Raw genomic sequence first — 19,359 nt, 5'->3', positions numbered from 1 at the left:
TGCATACCGGGATCGAGCCTCGAACTCCGACAAGTGCATGACTAGTTGGTGTAGGCTCAATGGGGATTTTGCAAGTCTCCTCAGAATGTCTCCGATAAGTCACAGAGGTAGGCAGCTCTGGCCATCCTAGCCCCTGTCTCTGCCTATTCCCAAAATCTCTCCTCCTACGAGACCTGGTCGCTCTAGCTCCTCTGCCTCTCTCTCGTGCAACTGGAGCTCTTGCTCCCTCACCACCGCGAACGCCGATCAGAGGCTGCATCAAATGAGTTTGGATAAAGGTCGCGTAGTTGCCCTTTATGGTGTACAGAGCGGAGCAGAGACATGTCCCGATAACACGGCACCAAATGCGGAAGGGAGCACCAATCAGAGGACGACACGTGGCACGGGGGAAGCGTCCCAGTAATATTATAGGGATGCTCCTGGGATCATATATAAGTCACTCACTTACTCCCTTATACTAGTAAAGTTTTTAGAGAGTGACTTGCATCATTCGAGAGAGTAAGTGACGTCATTGTGAGTGAGTGACTTATGGCCTCAATGCGACGCCGCTTTAGAGTTCAAAATAAGAACATCTTCCTCACATATCCCAGATGTTCTTTACCTAAAGAGAGGTTTTTAGAGAAAATAAGAGAGTTGTTCACTAACAGGCCACCAAATTATGTGAGGGTTGCGCATGAATTACACGAGGACGGTGAACCACATCTACATGCGCTCGTCCAATTTCCATATCGTTTTCAAACACAGGATAAATGGTTCTTCGACGTTACTCACGATCACACTAATCGCCATTTCCATCAAAATATACAAGGCGCCAACAATCATCAGGCTGTGCTGGAATACATTTCCAAATACGGGGATTTCACAAAATGGGGTGACTTCCGTCAGAGGGGCCGCTGCGCTAATCAGGAAAACAACGACAATATATACCATGAGGCTCTTGCAGCCGGAAGCAAAGAAGAAGCGTTGGCATTGGTTAGAAATGGCGATCCAAAATGTTTATGGTTGAATTACGACAAGTTGTCATCCAATTACGACAAAATTTCATTTACTCCACCATTGCTGTATGTTCATCAATTTATAGATACAGTATGGATCGTTCCAACAGCCATACAGCAATGGGTTACAGAAAATATAAGGGACGAAGCCCAAAGACCACACAGGCCCAAGAGGATTAAAATTGAAGGCTCATCTAGAATTGAGAAAACATGTTGGGCCTGGTCTTTGAGGCCGCATAATTATTATTCTGGCCACATCGATTTGAGGGACCACAATGATGACGCTTTTTACAACATAATCGACGATGTGGCCCCACAATTTTTGAAACACTGGCGGGAGTTTATTGGAGCGCAACAGGAATTTTTTTCAAATTGTAAATATGCCCGCCCAAAAAAAATAAAGGCAGGATTCCTAGTATTATATTATGCAACCCCAGAGCCGACTCTAGTTACAAAGCATTTCTAGAAAAACATGAACACGCTGGGCTCCAAGCGTGGACGATCCGAAACGCAGAGTTCTACACAGTCGAGCATCCCCTGTTCGCCAGAACCAATCAAGAAGAGGCATCGCAATCAGAAGAAGAAGGCCCAACGCAGGAAGATATTCCACTTCCAATGCGGCTGTTCGATATTCCATGCGAACGGATGTGTCGAACCACATCCACTGGAGAGAGAAGATGCTGTCAGGGGTCTTCTACGACACTTTGACGAACCCGATGTGGTTCAGAGCCGTAGACATGTCCATGCCGGGGAATCAGGGGGTATACAAGATAGAATGCCTGTTCAACTACAACCTTCAGAAAGCACTGGGAGTCCGGACGTTCACCGCCACAATGTATACATGGCTGACATACAGTGGTCTCAAAAGCCTATCAGAGAATGTATTTACCCGGCTTATTGCACGCAGGATGACGAAGACATTATCCAGCTTTGCAATTATTAGCCCTCTAAATTATTGTCTCGCACTGACCATTGTACTCGACGAGCTTTCGTATTATGTAAAAGATTGGCTGTGGGAAAATATTTATGTATATTGTAACGATTAAATAATAAAATGTTAAGATATATTTAATTAATGTGATTATTGTTTTGGATCATCAACAATAATATAAATGGGCCCAATTACAGTCTCCCAAATGAAGAGGCCCAATTACAGTCTCCCAAATGAAGAGGCCCAATTACAGTCTTCCAAATGAAGAGGCCCATATAATGTGACAAGGCCCATAGTTAGCCAATGTTTTTTAATAGGCCCATCAAAACTATGAAAGAAGTGGACACTAAAATGGGCGTCCAAGTATTACAATATAATACACAACATGACAGAAATACAACACATTTGAACAAATTATTTATTTGGAATAGTAACAATTATACAATTATGATAATTAGGAAATTGTGTCATTATTCCTATGTGTGTCTACACATCGCTCCATCGTCTGCATGGATGGAGCCATCGCCTGGTTTTCTAATTCGGAAACCGCTTTCAGACCGGCGAATAGAGCATCTTCTTGCCGCTGTAAGGCATTGATGAGCTAGATTAAATTTTCGGCGTTGTTTTCGCCGATGACCAACAAGTACCAGTCCAGCAGTAAAAGATCTGGCTCGTATTTTAAAATCAACCGCCTAAATTGACCTAGATCTCCGAGATCCTTCGCAAAATAATTCAAAATCCCCAATTATTTTCACTTATATAATTTCCCGCTTGCGCTTCCCACTGTTTAAATTAAAATTCCCGCCACTTACTCCCTCGGATGACGCAAGTCACTCTCTAAAAACTTTACTGGTATAAAGGAGTAAGTGAGTGACTTATATATGATCCCAGGAGCGTCCCTATAATATTACTGGGACGCTCCCCCCCCCCCCGCGCCACGTGTCGTCCCCTGATTGGTGCTCCCTTCCGCATTTGGTGCTGTGTTGTCGGGACATTTCTCCGCTATGCTCCCAGATCCACGACCAGGATTAAAAGATCTAAAAAGGCAAGCGCAGGCGGGAATTTTAATTTAAAAGGTGGCAAGCGCAAGCGAGAAATTATATAAGCGAAAATAATTGGGGATTTTGAATTATTTTGCAATGGATCTCGGAGATTTAGGTCAATTTAGGCGGTTGATTTTAAAATACGAGCCGGATCTTTTACCGCTGCACTGGTCCTTGTTGGTCATCGGCAAAAACAACGCCGAAAATTTAATCCGGCTTATCAACGCCTTACAGCAGCAAGAAAATGCTCTATTCACCGGTCTGAAAGCGGTTTCCGAATTAGAAACCCAGGCGATGGCTCCGTCCATGCAGACGATGGAGCGATGTGCAGACACACATAGGAATAGTGACACAATTTCCTAATTATCATAATTGTATAATTGTTACTATTCCAAATAAATAATTTGTTCAAATGTGTTGTATTTCTGTCATGTTGTGTATTATATTGTAATACTTGGACGCCCATTTTAGTGTCCACTTCTTTCATAGTTTTGATGGGCCTATTAAAAAACATTGGCTAACTATGGGCCTTGTCACATTATATGGGCCTCTTCATTTGGAAGACTGTAATTGGGCTTCTTCATTTGGGAGACTGTAATTGGGCCTCTTCATTTGGGAGACTGTAATTGGGCCCATTTATATTATTGTTGATGATCCAAAACAATAATCACATTAATTAAATATATCTTAACATTTTATTATTTAATCGTTAAAATGTACATAAATATTTTTCCACCGCCAATCTTTTACATAATACGAAAGCTCGTCGAGTACAATGGTCAGTGCGAGACAATAATTTACAGGGCTAATAATTCCAAAGTTAGATAATGTCTTCGTCATCCTACGTGCAATAAGCCGGGTAAATACATTCTCCGATAGGCTTTTGAGACCACTATATGTCAGCCATGTATACATTGTGGCGGTGAACATCCGGACTCCCAGTGCTTTCCGAAGGTTGTAGTTGAATAGGCATTCTATCTTGTATACCCCCTGATTCCCCGGCATGGACATGTGTACAGCTCTGAACCACATCGGGTTCATCAAAGTGTCGTAGAAGACCCCTGACAGCATCTTCTCTCTCCAGTGGATGTGGTTTGACACATCCGTTCACATGGAATATCGAACAGCCGCATTGGAAGTGGAATATCTTCCTGCGTTGGGCCTTCTTCTTCTGATTGCGATGCCTCTTCTTGATTGGTTCTGGCAAACAGGGGATGGTCGACTGTGTAGAACTCTGCGTTTTGGATCGTCCACGCTTGGAGCCCGGCGTGTTCATGTTTTTCTGGAAATTCTTTGTAACTAGAGTCGGCTCTGGGGTTGCATAATATAATACTTGGAATCCCACCTTTTATTTTTTTTGGGCGGGCATATTTACAATTTGAAAAAAATTCCCGTTGCGCTCCAATAAACTCCTGCCAGTGTTTCAAAAATTATGGGGCCACATAGTGGCTCCCGCCTCAGCCTCCTCGCTCGTCTCATAGTCATCATCACCCAGAATGGGCTCCGAAAGGCCACTCTCGCGGTGGATACCTCTAGCTCTACCCCAGCTACGTGCCTGAGCCTGCCTCCTTCTCCTCTCTGCTACTGGAGGTGGAACTGAAGGTCCTGCCGCTACTCCTGCTGGGACACTTGATGGGGCTGGCATCTCAAAAGGAATCTGAAAAGGGCAGTTTATTAATATATGTTAGAGTTATGGTGTATACTAGATGCAAAGATAATGTGCAGGGAACAGTAAATGATTGCAGTGTATATGTCCCGTGGGCTGTATATGGGAACAGTGTATTGATGCGGTATTCTAGTGCAATGTCTCAGATCAATGTAGTATGGAACAATTGAAGTGGTAATGTGTCAGCAAACAAACTGTGTGATATGAAGTGCAAAGTTGAAGAAATTACCGAAATCCTGTAGAGGCTAAGCAAATCCAAGCTCGTCTGTACCATCTCTGCCAAGGAAGCCACTAGCTCAAGGGCCTACCCTATGTACTCTATGCTTTCCTGCAAGTGCATTGAAGGGATTAGTATTCTATAAAGCATAATTGAAATGAAGTAAATATGCAAAATGTGAAGTTTGGTGCATACTAGGGTCGAGCCTCGAACTCCAACAAGTGCATGACCAGCTGGTGCATGCTCAATGGGGATTTTGCAAGTCTCCTCGGAACGTCTCCGATAAGTCACAGAGGTAGGCAGCTCTGGCCATCCCAGCCCCTGTCTCTTCCTATTCCCAAACTCTCTCCTCCTACGAGACTTGGTCGCTCTAGCTCCTCTGCCTCTCTCTCGTGCAACTGGAGCTCTCGCTCCCTCACCACCGCGAACGTCGTTCAGAGGCGGCATCAAATGAGTTTGGATAAAGGTCACGTAGTCGCCCTCTGCACGGAAGTACTCCGTCTCCAACCCTACCATAAACTGGATCACCATGTCAACAGACAGTCTATGCGTCTCCCTTATCTATACTGGAGGTGCCGCCGGTACGAACGGAACAGGCAATCCTAGAGTCTGGCGTGTGAAATGCTCACTCAAGAACCAAGCCCGGAAGATCGGGCCCTCGAGGGGAATATGGTAGCGGGCAACGACCCTAGCTGTCTCACACCGGAATCTGAGTCCCGAGGGTATCACATCCCACGACTGCCATGTGATCTGAAAACAAGAGCATGAACAGATGATTAGTCGGCATCAATTGGCTAAGGTGGATGTATCAAGATTGATTGAAAAGCGATATGGCTTTGTTTTGGGTTACCTCGTGCACCGCAACCGTGTCGAAGTACTGTCAGAAGAACATGAAGTTCTCCTGGGTCCTAAGAGAGAGCTGGTCGTCGTATACCCGAGAGAACGGGACTATCACCAGGGTCTCCTCTACATGCTCTGGAGCAAGAGCTGGGAAGTATGCGTACACCCACAACTGCAAAGAAAATGTGATTAAGTACAGTGTATGAGCAAACACAGAAAATGCAGAGTAGAAAGTACGAATGCAAAGCAGAAAGCATGCAAATACAGAGAATGTAAAGCAAGAAATGATAAGTAGAAAATGTAAAGTGAAAAGGGGGAACTAAGTTGTGTACCTCCCAGGCCTACCAGTAGCCGCCGATCAAGGTCCCGCTAATCCGAGAGGTCGAGCTCGTGTATCCATACAAAGTGGTGAAGCCGGCTCCACCCCAGTCATAGAACTGGACCCTCTGGAGTACAACCAATACGCTCAGAAAGTACAAACCTACGATATTCCACCTGTTCAAAAACAAGGTGGTACCGAAGAGAAACATGAGGAAGCCCCGCGCATACTGCTCTGCCTCATCAGCTGTCTTGGGCTCCTCTCCTCTGAACCGCTCCTCGAACCAGCTATATCTGACCATGCCTGCCCAAAGTATTGGAGGGCGTGCTCCGAGCAATGCCATCCATGCAGCCTCTCACTCCCCCATGTCAGGGTCGAGAGGGATCGGATCACCTCCCATGCCTAAGCCCGTGATCATGGCAAAGTCATAAGGAATCATTATCATCTCCCCTATCGTGGAGAAGTGGAAAGAGTTAGTGGTATCCCACCACCTCTCCACGAGAGCCCCTAAGAGAGGGCGGCTCGCTATGACCCGTGTCAAGCTGGAGCAAAACAGACCGAAGCCGGTCTTGTCGATGATGTCGTGGACCCTGACTGGCAGCTCATCGTACCAGTCTCGGGCTGTCGTCATGCCATAGCCTCTGAAGGAGCGGGATTCATCCTGTAGTAATGCATGAGATGCAATCAAATCAAGTACAGTTAAAAGGTACAGTGTAAAGGTACAGTTAAAAGTACAGTTGAAAAGTGCAATCAAAAGTACAGTTAAAGGTACAGATGAAAGTACACTGAATGTGAAGCAGTGATGTATGAGATACAGTTAGATCAAAGCAGTGCATGGAATGCAATCAGATTAAAACAGTGCAAGAAATGCAAACAGTTAAAGGTAGTACTGCAGAAAAGCAGAGTTCGTACCTCCACGGCAATGGCCGACAAGTGAGACGCAAGCTCTCTCAAATCAAGTACAGTTAAAGGTAGTAATGCACGAGATGCAATCAAATCAAGTACAGTTAAAAGGTACAGATGAAAGTACACTGAATGTGATGCAGTGATGTATGAGATACATTTAGATCAAAGCAGTGCATGACATGCAATCAAATTAAAACAGTGCAAGAAATGCAAACAGTTAAAGGTAGTACTGCAGAAAAGCGGAGTTCGTACCTCCACTGCAATGGCCAACAAGTGAGACACGGGCTCTCTCGAATCAAGTACAGTTAAAGGTAGTAATGCATGAGATGCAATCAAATCAAGTATAGTTGAAAGTACAGTTGAAAAGCGCAGTCAAAAGTACAGTTAAAGGTACAGATGAAAGTACACTGAATGTGAAACAGTGATGTATGATATACAGTTAAATCAAAGCAGTGCATGAAATGCAGTCAGATTAAAACACTACAAGAAATGCAAACAGTTAAAGGTAGTACTGCAGAAAAGCAGAGTTCGTACCTCCACGGCAATGGCCGACAAGTGAGACGCAGGCTCTCTCAATAAGAGGTCGTCTAGCATGTCCTCAGCAAAGTCAATGAAGGCTTTGATACCTCCTGCAGTAGGTATAACGTGAATCCCGGGGTGATACCTCGCTAGATCAAAAGGGCATATGCTCGACGGTAACAGCTCAAGCTCGGCCTCCAGTTCGGCCTCAAAGTCCGCTGCAAACTCCACCGGAGGAGGAAGTACAGGGAAGGCCCCGTCATGTGGGATATCATCAGCCATCTGAAATAGATACAAAGTGAGCAAAAATGGGGAAAAATGAAGAAAATGGTGAAACATTGAACAATTTAAACCCCAGGAGAGAGGGAAAAGCCAAAGAAAATCAAAACCCGGGAAAAGTGTGCCAACCTTGAGAGAAACTCGAGGGGAATCAACCTAAACTGGTGGAAATGGCTAAAGAAGCACCGAAATCAAATTCTGATCAGTTCAAATCGAAGAGAACAAGGGGATCTTTGCGAAGAAAATATTTTTAGGGTGTTGGGAAATGCGTAAAACTCGTGAATCTAGAGAGAAAGCACACCTAGAGAGCAAGGGAAAGCAATTTTGTGCAAGGGGTTGTGAGGGAATAAAGTGATTTTGCTTGTATTTCAAGAGCCACAGCTGAAAAGACCAAACTGCCCAAATCTACCATCAATGGCCGACAGTGTGTAATTGTTGGCCGGCAGGGGGCCGGCAGCCTCCCTTGGTAGCCGGCATGGTCCCACCAGCTTCCTATGTCCCTTTGGCCATAATATGTGTCCTTGGGTTCCAAGAAATGTAAGTTTTGGTCAAAGTTTGATTCGAAATGCCTCCGCGAAAGTTCAAAATAGCGTTCGCAGTACGTGAGGGTCGTCACCCATCAACCCGCACAAGGTGTATCCTTTTTAACATATTGTAATTCTCCGAGAGGTAAATCGGGACTTTCCTTTGAGTTGTCTTTGTCCCACATGCTTTAGTCATTGCATAAAGTGTGCATATGCTTTCATCGTTGCATGGAGCATGCATTTTGAATTGTTGCATTGAGTATGCATTGTTGATTATGTTGCATTGAGCATGCATCATGGATTATCTTACATAGAACATGCTTCTGTTTCATTTCTTACATGTTGTGTATGAAACATACCTTAGCATTGTGTCATGCTGTCAATCTCGCATAGAACATGCATTCCTATTGTATTGCATTATACCTATAGAGTTTCTTTCTTATGCAGGCACGATATTGTATGTACGGTTCATTCAAGGGGATTCCGGGTAAGATTATTCCTGTCCTATACCTCTCTGCTTTGGTTAGAAGCGTTTGGGGCGTGTGCCCGACGCTTATACTCCTCCGATTAGAAGCATTTGGGGCGTGTGCCCGACGCTTATACCTCTCTGCTTTGGTTAGAAGCGTTTGGGGTGTGTACCCGACGCTTATACCACCTCGTTGGTTAGAGACATTGGGTCGTGTGCTCGATGTCTATACTCCCTTGGTTAGAAATACTCGGGTACGCCCGATGTTTATACCACCACTTTGGTTAGAAGCATTAGGTTGCAGACTCGATGTTTATACCACCCCTCCAATTAGAAGCATTCGGAACGAATTTCGATGCTTATACCACCCCCCCTTTTGGTTAGAAACATTGGCAAGTGCTCTGATGTTTATACCATCCTTCGGTGTGCGCACTGCTCCCTTTTCCCTCCCACACGTGGCGCGTTAGGATGCTTTGGTTAAATACATCTGGATGGATCTCAATGCTTATATCGTTCTTCGTTTTGTTTGCATAATAATTGGATGTGTTTCAATTGTTATTATGTGCTTTTGTTGGTTTGGAACCTTAGGGTGTGTCCCTGGGTTCGCACCACTTCTCTTTTCATGTGTGCCACACGTTGGGATCTTGTTTGTCGTCTCGGGTGCGCCTTTCCCCTTTCTGCGTGAGGCGTAGTCAAGATTGGTGTTCTTCATTGGGTTGCAGTTTGGTGTCACAGCACACCAGTGGCCAGCAGTTCTTCATTGTTGACTGGCACCCTTTCATTGTTGGCCGGCAAAGGAACACTCTTGGCCAGTAGATGGCCGACAGCAGCTCCTCATGGCCGATAGGCCACTGGTGCACTCCCCAACATTGTTTTGGTAAGTTTCAACAGAAGTTCTGAGAGACACCTTGCAAACAGAGCCTCTAAAGAGCATGCATTCTTCAATCCTCAAGGCAGAGCTGAGGCAACCTAGCTTACATATTTTACCTGCTTTACTTGTTAGTCAGCTTGGTTCTGTAATTTAATTAATTAATTTGTTAATTAGTTAAAGTGTTGTAATAATTAGTACGTAGTTTATTAGTTATTCAATTTGTTGTGTAATAATTAGTCTAATTAGCTTAATTAGATTAGTTCGATTAGCTTAGCTTAGATTATCTAAGCTAGTATTCATTCGGACCCTCCTTCGAGAGGGCACAATGTTATAATAAGGGTGTGCGTGTGTGCATGTCTTCCAGCCCCACTTTTTTCTCCCTTTTACTTAACCGCTTTCGATGGTTAGTTTTAGGGCATTTTCAATTAGCATACCTTATGCTTACATGCGTGCATCATTCATTTGTCTTGCATACACCGGGCTCGACGCATCATTCAAACTGCATTGTACTTCAACACCTGCTTGAATACGTGTTTCAAAGCATGTTATCAACCGTTGCATTCATATGCCATCTTATATAGCCGAGCCTATTAGTTGCATTATTGCATGTGTTGCATTACGCATCATGTATAGTTAGGAATATGCATGATTTCTAACTAGTTTCCTGTTTTGGCTTAGAGTACCCTATAAGTGTTTACGTTTTAGCATACTTGCATGAGTATGAGTGTTGCCATGATAGCATCCTGGCCATGAGGTTATGTGCTTACTTGATTAACTGCATGAGTGCCTGTGGGTGAAGGCTTGATTTCCTGAATTGGAACAACTCGATGATTGTGAGTTTTAAGCCCACTTTGCGAAATGGAAAAATCATGTTTTAAAGCCCACTTGAGGGTGGCAAATCCGCACTTTAGCCTACTTGCGAGTAGCACTTACAAACCATTGTCAAAAACAAACATGAGTTGTTTTGTTCCAATTCTTGTGATTGGGTCTATACTTGTATGTTGTGCGCATCACATAGTAAGTTAGCTAATAATCGAAATAAGAACACATGTGTTTATCAAACAACATATCATGTTAGTAGAGGCCGATCTTTGATCAGGCGAGTGGGGGGTGCTCATGTTATGACCTTCCCCTCTCGTACCCAAGTTCCCGAGCCAAGGCAACTTTGATGATGACGGACACGTGGCCTTTGGCACGAGTCAGGGTTTCCTAAATTTTCCAAAAATAAAATATTTAGGTGGTGACTCTGTAATCTAGCAAAGCAGTCCAGTTTTGGCAATATTTGATTTAAAATCTGATTTTGCAAAATGACTTACCGGATTAGACTCTTTGGTGTTTATCAGTCTCACACTGCACTTTGTGAGATTAGATTCAGAACCGTGACAAGAGTCCAAACTGTAGTAAGACCAAATTCGCGCCTTCTTCAAAAGGGGGGGCGCGCGAAGAAAGTCGAGCGTCTACAACTCTGCTGGGGAAATTGGAGAACTTTACTTAAAATTCATGATATGAAATTTTATTTACACTTATATGTTTCTTTGCGTTGCATTTGCATTGGTGCACCTAAGTCACTGTGTTTGCCCTCTGTTATTCCTGGACAGTTTGCCGGAGGCTTGCCTGAAAAGCTTGCCAAAAGGCTGACCGGTAGCGGGCTTTGCCACGATGGGAACACAACCCTTAGATTTGGACTACCGTTGTACCATAGCCGTAGAGACTATTCCAAACTAGGACAAGATGCTTACCCGAATACAGGATTACATGAAACCACTTTGTTTGAATAATGAATCCTAGCTCCTGGCAAAACTAGGACAAGGTAACCCTACCCCCTTATAGGGGTGTTTTGGTTCTCACTCAATTGGTATGTGCTTTACAGTGAAACTGTACAGGAATGTGCGTATCAGTTGCAAGTTGGGTATTAGTTTTTGGAGGCAAAATTCAGTGTTGAGTGTAGTCTTACAGTTTTGATTACATCTATGTGTTGTTAACATCTGAGCTGAGGTATTGTGTGTTTTCTGATTTCTACTTTCTTTTTGCTAGGTAGTATAACACCATAGCTTCGGATAGTCCGGATATCCCCCAAGCACTCTAGACCCATGTGAGGAGGCTTTACAGATCCAGAGATCTTGTTAGGGGACAACCTGTGTTTGCTTCGCTCCCCCCAGCTACTAAACGGAGAAGAGTTAGGCATAATTCACCAATCCAACGATCACATGTATCTTGTCAGGCTTGGTTTTCTACATCCAGTCCAGTACGAGATCACTCGCCAATTCCGATGGCACAATATCCCTCAGTCAGCATGGAGGACCTAATCCACCACCTTTAGCAAATAGTTGAAACCATGTAGCAAGATGCTGCCCGTCAGGCCGAGGTCACAGCACGTCAGGCTGAGGTAATAAACAGGCTGCAACAACAACAACCATAGCTGACGGTGGCTTCCGCATCTCATGCACCCCCTACGGGCATCTCATCACCCGTAGCCACAGTCCATACTGCTAATGCCTAGGCTAAAAATCAGGGCAACCCAGCAAAGGACCTTGGATTAGGTTTAGCATCTACAGGTTTAGCATTGTAACCGGCCAGTAATCCTTGAATTACCAAAGGCCTCTTAACAGTATAACATATAATTAACGGCTGCGGAAGCAATAAGTAAACATGCATAGTCCATTGAGCTGTGCTGACGAATGTGAGACAAAATTTTCAAAATAAACGTATATATATATATACACGTGACGTCATAAATACAATAGCCTTATGTTACCCATTTACACAAATAAAGTCAAAAGGGAACTTAGCCCATGTACAAATAAATAGAACAAATCCAAATAAAGCCTTGACATGGACCTCTCAAAAGGAACCTCCTCGGGAGGCATAGTGGTTGGCTGACAAAAGAGAATCTTAGGCCGTCAACTCTGGGCCTGGTAACATTCCTGATCACCGACATATGTAATATAAATAGTGAGCGGGAGCCCAGTGAATAATAACGAAGTGAAGGATTTAATGAATGATGTCCATACCATATTCAGAAAATAGGTTCATATTTATTTCAAAAACAGAAGCAGATCTATATTCATAATCTTGTTCAAATCATATACAAAAATTAGAGTTCATACTTGATCATACGTGGTACATCCATTAGTGCTAATAGAATAGATATACAACAGATACAGAACATATGGTGGTTATGAATAACTAGTTCCATAAAGGAACCTTCGAATCAAGGTAACAGATAATAGATATGCTGAGCTCCATGATGGAGCCTCCGGTACAGGTAACAGAGTGTAGATATAATAAGTTCCATGATGGAACCTCTGATACCGGGTAACAGCTAACAGATATCACATGATGCTAAGGATGCCACAAATATATTTTCAGAAATTGGAAAATCATTCATTGTACAAAATATAACATTTCAGAAAACAGATCTTCATTCAACATATAGAAAATAAATAAAGTTGAACATAGATTTACTAAGTTATTACTCACAGAGGGCTCCAACCGTAGATAGATGGTACAAGCAAATCAGATAGCTTACGGCGCGTGACCTACAATAACACATAACATGTACACATTGTAACATACGCTTGGTTGGTACTTAACTTCTTTCGTTCCATACTTAGTGTGTTTCTAGGTCTTAACTTCTTATTGAGTCTTAATCATGCCTAGGAATGCCTATAATCCAATGTGGATACCAAAATGCACTTGAACATGTTTTACAAAACTTGTTGAAAACAGGGGTCTCGCTCGAGCGGTCTGCATACTTCCTTCGCTCGAGCAGTCTGCAAACCTCAAAAAAGTAGTGTTTGAGAGATTTTTACGCTCGACAGTCGCTTGAGCGTGAGACTCAGGTCCTCGGTCGAGTGCAACTCTTGTCACTCAAGCGGTCTACAAAACATGTAAACTTTGGGGAGCTTGCATTTCACACTCGAGCGGATTTCTGGTCGCTCGAGCGGAAGTGTAAAATCACAGAGTAGTCGCTCGAGTGCAAGTTCTGTCGTTTGAGTAGAAATGCAGAATCTAGAATTTCCAGATTGTACTCCCAAGCTCCAAACTCAAATTCAACCCTTCAAAGCACTTCTCTTGGGCCCCAAAACTTTAGAAAACAATTCTAAATTTGGAAAACATAAAGAATTAAAGATCATTTCATGAAATCAAGGCCCATAAGTATGTCAATTTTACAAACTCAAGCTTGAATTGTGAAAACATAACATGAATATCATATGCATGGAGTGATTTAAGCTCCAAGTTTCCAAATCATGATCAAATGAGCTGTTTAGATCAAAAGCTTGTTGAATTCCTTAAACAAAACCAAGATATGGACATGCATGTGGAAATTCTTGAGAATCAAACTCAAAATGCTATGATATATGCATGCATGCATGATACACTTCTACAACCAACCACCTAAGTTCAATTCTTGCACTACACAACTCAATTCTTTGAATTCATGTGCTAAGTGACTTAATCCCAAAGCTAAAAGGTTGAATTCTTACCTTCAATGGTCAATTGTTTGAAGTCTCAAGCCAAATCCTCCAAATTCTCATGTAATTCTCCTAAGATGAACTCATTCTTCTCTTTTTCCTCTCTCTCTACATTTGTCTCTTGAAGGCTCAAGGATGATGAGAAAAAGGTGGCTCAAGTGGTGAGTATAGGCCTTATATAGGCTTGCTTAGGGCATTTAATCAATCTCAACTTAAGTTGGGCAATTGACATCAATTATTCTAATTTGATTCGTTCCAAATCGAATTTCAATTGAACCTACCATAATATTCTAAAAATTTCAAATAACACATATAGCAAGTCAATTTTGTGATCGGATGCCGATAAGGCCTTCGACTCACAAAATATAACAAAATTTCAAACAGATATTCCTACAATCAATAGATAGATATGCAAATAATGCAATGCACAAATAATTAATGCAAGATTTCATCTTAATTACTTATTAGGTGTATTAAATAATGGATTAACGTTAATCAGAGGTTGGGGTTGTTACAGTCTTCCCCCCATTAAAGAGTTTGGTCTTCCAAACTCAAATTACCTTCATTTTGAAAGAATACTGGACCCAAAGGAAATAAATGAGGGTATCTCCTCATCATATCTTCTTCTGTCTCCCAAGTTGCATAGGTTTCTCTATGATTCTACCAATCAATTTTCACTAATGGGGTTTCCTTGTTTCTCAATCTTTTAATTTGGTGATTCACAATTTGTATTGACCTCTCCTCGTACTTATAATCATCTTTTAAAAACACATGAGTCGGTTCAATCACATGTAGTGGATCTCTCAAATAATCCTAAAGCATTGAAACTTGAAAAACGTTGTGCATATTTTCCATCACCGGAGGTAAGGCCACCAGATATGTCACCGGGTTGATTTTCTCATGGATTGCATATTGTCCAACATATCTCGGTGCTAACTTGCCTTTCACTCCAAACCATGTTTGGCCTTTCATTGGAGTTACTTTGATAAACATGTGATCCCCGACTTCATATTCTCTGTCTCTTCTTCGGACATCAACATAACTATTTTGGCAATTTTGTGCAGTTTTCAGACGTTGTTGAATCAATTTCACTTTCTCATTTGTTTCTTGCACAAGTTTTGGCCCCAACAACGGTCTATCACCTACCTTAGACCAGCAAATTGGAGAACGACACTTTCTACCATACAAAGCTTCATACGGAACCATACCGATGCTCAAATGGTGGCTGCTGTCATACACAAACTCGGCCAACGGTAAGTAGGTTTCCCAATTTCCCTAGAAGTCCAATACACACATTCGTAACATATCTTCCAAAGTTTGATTTATTCGTTCAGCTTGGTCGTCTGCCTGTGGATGGTAGGTACTACTCAATCGTAATTCAGTTCCCAAGGCTTGCTATAAACTCTGCCAGAATCTTGATGTAAACTTAGAATCTTTGTCAAATACAATAGATACTGCTACACTATGTAATCTCACAATTTCATTCACATATATGTTAGCTAACTTGTCCGCATTATAAATAGTTTTAACAAGTAGAAAATGGGTAGACTTAGTTAAACTTTCGACAATTACCCAAATAGAATCCATACCTCGAGAAGAGCGAGGTAGTCCAACAATGAAGTCTGTCGTTAATGTTCAGCTTTAACTTGTTGGTAGTGCAAACATCTAGCTACAAAGTCAGCAATACTCTTCTTCAGTCCAGGCCACTAGAAGTTTTGTTTCAAGTCATGGTACATCTTGGTATTCCTCGGATGCATAGCAAACTTTGAATTGTGAGCTTCGGTCATAACTCGCTTCCTCAAATCCAGGCAATCCGGTACACAGAGTCGATTCTGAAACTTCAACACATTGCTCTCAAACACAAATCCTGGTCTCGGTTGAGTCAAGTTCATCTACAATTTTTTTAGGAATTCATCTTCAAGTTGCTTCTTTTTGATTTCTTCAATGATTGCATGTTGAGCAGAAATAGGGGCCAAGATTCTGCCTTGTTCACGTAACACTATTTCAATCTCATTCCTTTCCAAGTCACATAACAATTCCTTCTGGCCAGTGAGCAAACATGACAAATTCCCGATAGATTTTCGACTCAATATATCTGCAACAGTATTTGCCTTCCCTGGGTGATATAGAATTTGCAGGTCAACATCTTTTATTAATTCAAACCATCTTCTTTGTCTCATGTTTAGTTCCTTCTAAGTAAAGAAATATTTTAAGCTTTTATGATCTGTATATATGTAGACGCGCCCGCGTGGGGCCTTCGCTACAGTTCGGACTCGTTTTTGTTTGCGGTCCTTAATCTGAACCAAAGAGTCCAAATCTGGCAAATCGTTTTGAGAAAACAGATTTTTGAAAAGAAGTGCCAAACGTGGACTGCTTTGCCAGATACAAAGTCGCCACCTAAATATTTTTAAATGGGGGAATTTAGGAAACCCTGACTCGGTGCCGAAGGCCACATGTCCGTCATCACCGGAGTTGTCTCGGCTCGGGAGCTTGGGTACGATCGGGGAAGGTCAGCTATGAGCACCCCCTTTCGCCCGGTCCGAAGACCGGCCTCTACTAACCATGATACCCAATTTTGAAAACGTTATGTGTTCTTATTCCATTTGTTAGCCTAGAATTACTATGTTATGCGCACAGCAAACAAGTATAGACTAGATTGCCTAATTTGGAAACAAGCATTGCATATCCGTTTGTTTTGAAAAGCGCTTTGGAATTTACTACTCGCAAGTAGGCTAAAACACGGATTTCAACGAGTTTTTCCAACTCAAACAATCCAACCTTCACCCACAGGCGTTCAAACAATTATATCACGTAAGCATTTAGCCGCATGGCAGGCATACTGTCATGGCAACACTCGCACGCATGCAGTATGCTAAAGCAGGAAAACACTTACATAGTACTCCGTGCCAAAACAATAAACTAGTTAGCAAACATGCATGATCCTAGTTCATGTTAGAGTGGCTAATGCAACGCATGCAAAATGCAATTAGAGTAGGCTCGGCTAACCTAAGCATGGCATGTGAAATACAGTCAATTGATGCACGTATTCAATTTGGAATTGAAGTACAAATGCAGTTAGCGTGATGTACCGAGCACGGTGCATATAAAACAAATGAATGAATGCACGCATGCATTGCATATGGTATGCTAATTTAAACGTGCCCTAATCTACCATCAAAGCAGGTAAATAAAAGGGAAGAAAGAAGTGGGGATTGGAAGACATGCACACCACTCACACACACTTATTAAAGATTTGCCCTCGCCCGGAGGGACCAAATAAATAATACAAATTAATTAACTACGCAAGCTAATTAAATATTACAAATTTCCTAATCAGCTAACAAACTAATTAAGCTAGGAAAAGCAGTAAACCGCCTCGGGAGGAGGGCCAGATGCAGCGCATGCTCGGGTCTTGCTCGGAAGTGCACCGCCATGCATAGTCTGCCTCTGTTTTCCCTGCTCTGCTCCTCAGGAGGCTACCAAAACTTCAGGGATGTTTCTCTGGATACTGGGAATCACCACCGGCTGAGTAGGATTACCACCGGCAGTGGTATGTGGTCACCGGCCCAAAATGAAGCTATCGGCAGAAGAATAATTGCCGGTCGGCAATGTACACTGCCGGTCGACAAAGGATGCCTGCAGAACCTGCAACTCACAGCAGCAGAGGACAGAACTTGCATGGCAATACAAATCAAACAATGTATGCACCAATTATGTCCCCTATCATGTTTGTGACTCAAAGGGGCATGTGTCTCGATTCTCGGACCGCCAATCACGCATTTCCATGCATGACGGCCCAAAGAACCAAGTGTGCAACTTTCATGTCAAATGAAATACAAACCAAACAAACAAACCAAGGCCCAATTTCCTATCACCAAGTCAAGGAATAAAGCATGCATGCAAGATGGAATGCAACCTAGGCATACATGCTAAGGATGCAACATGGCATGGCAAGACACTTATGCAAGCATACAAGCAAACATGAGGCAATGCAAATTTATGAAAAGGTGGACTTATACATGATTTAGGCAACTCTAAATAGGCCTAAAACAATGGCCAAAGTGACCAAAACAAAGGACTAAACACATACACACATGCACATGTTGAAGGCCTAAATGCTTAAGTATCAAAAGACTACTTCTAAGCACACTTAGAAAGGAATGATCATGGACATATGACATGCATTATAAGCCTTGAAAACATGTAGGAAATGATGCCCAATTAACCTACCAATGCAAGCTATGCATGCGCCCAAACTTAAGGACCTAAAACATGACCATATGACTCATGAAGCAAATGACCAAATTGAATCAAAACAACCCCAAATCATGCAAAAGTAAGCCTCAAGAACCACTTAGATGGCATCCAAATGACCCAATCTTAGAGACATACACAATGGCATAAACATGAAGCATGAAACATCTATTCTTGAAACATCAAAAGGGTCATGAAATGCAAGCATGTGAGCATGATAAGTGGACTGAAATAACATGGTGGATAGTCCCAAACCACTAAATCAATGCAAGAATGTCATGCTATACGTTTATACACTTAGGGCCAACAAGCCGGAATGCAAAGGAGCAATACTAAGCATGCCAAATCCGACCCAAACAACTATGGACAGACCTCTAGCATGGTAAAATAAGCACACAAGCTTCACAAAACTAGACCTAAAACATGCTCGAACAAAGGCTAACAACCCAAGGCATATTAAGGCAATAACATGGCATTACATGGTAGGTATGCTAAGCATGCATGGTGTACCAAAACCAACACACAACAAGGTTATATCATGGCATAATAAGCATGGAAAACAACCAAGACATGATCAATACACACTCTAACATGATGCTCTCTCAAGAGGCCAAAAAGGGTCCCTTTCAAGGACAACAAGGAGAGGGGGTGGCCCTCCCCTTTTGGAGACTTCAAGGCACCATCTCCACCACTGAAATCCCTTAAGATTTCAGTGGTGAAGAGGCCCAAACACCAAAGTCTCGAATCTCACTCAAAACAGCACAAAATGGGGCCTTTCAAGGCCTAAGAGGGGTCAAACACCTCCAAACCACAAAACACTCTAAACAAACAATTTAGAGGGCCTAAAAACAGAACTTTTTTGTATTATACACTAAGCTCAAAAACGATTTTAAGATAGGTAGAAATACAATGTAAGATTGGGGAATAAAGAGGTAAAATTGTTACCCTTGAAGACCCCTTCAACAATGGTGCTCCAACAGCTCCTTCTAGGTTGAAAACAGCTCCAAAACTTCAAAACCAACCTCTTACAACCTCAGTAGCTAAGTGAAGGTGA

At 42.5% G+C, this 19,359-nt stretch overlaps 1 protein-coding gene across 1 annotated transcript; it reads left to right on the top strand.

The window, feature by feature from the left end:
- Positions 1–528: 528 nt before the first annotated feature.
- Positions 529–1,461, top strand: LOC114315647 (uncharacterized). The gene has a single exon (XM_028262259.2). The coding sequence runs from the start codon at positions 529–531 to the stop codon at positions 1,459–1,461; it is 933 nt and encodes a 310-aa protein (XP_028118060.2).
- The last annotated feature ends 17,898 nt before the right edge of the window (positions 1,462–19,359 follow it).

The sequence above is a fragment of the Camellia sinensis genome, chromosome 9 (genome assembly GCF_055761805.1).
Source record: "Camellia sinensis isolate YWXY chromosome 9, ASM5576180v1, whole genome shotgun sequence".
Lineage (NCBI taxonomy): Eukaryota > Viridiplantae > Streptophyta > Magnoliopsida > Ericales > Theaceae > Camellia > Camellia sinensis.
Note: the sequence above shows the minus strand (reverse complement) of the source record. Positions and strands in the feature narration are given on the sequence as shown.

Bases quoted from the DNA above. Each gene is read 5' to 3' on its own strand.
- LOC114315647 (XM_028262259.2), top strand. From the start codon at position 529: ATGGCCTCAATGCGACGCCGCTTTAGAGTTCAAAATAAGAACATCTTC.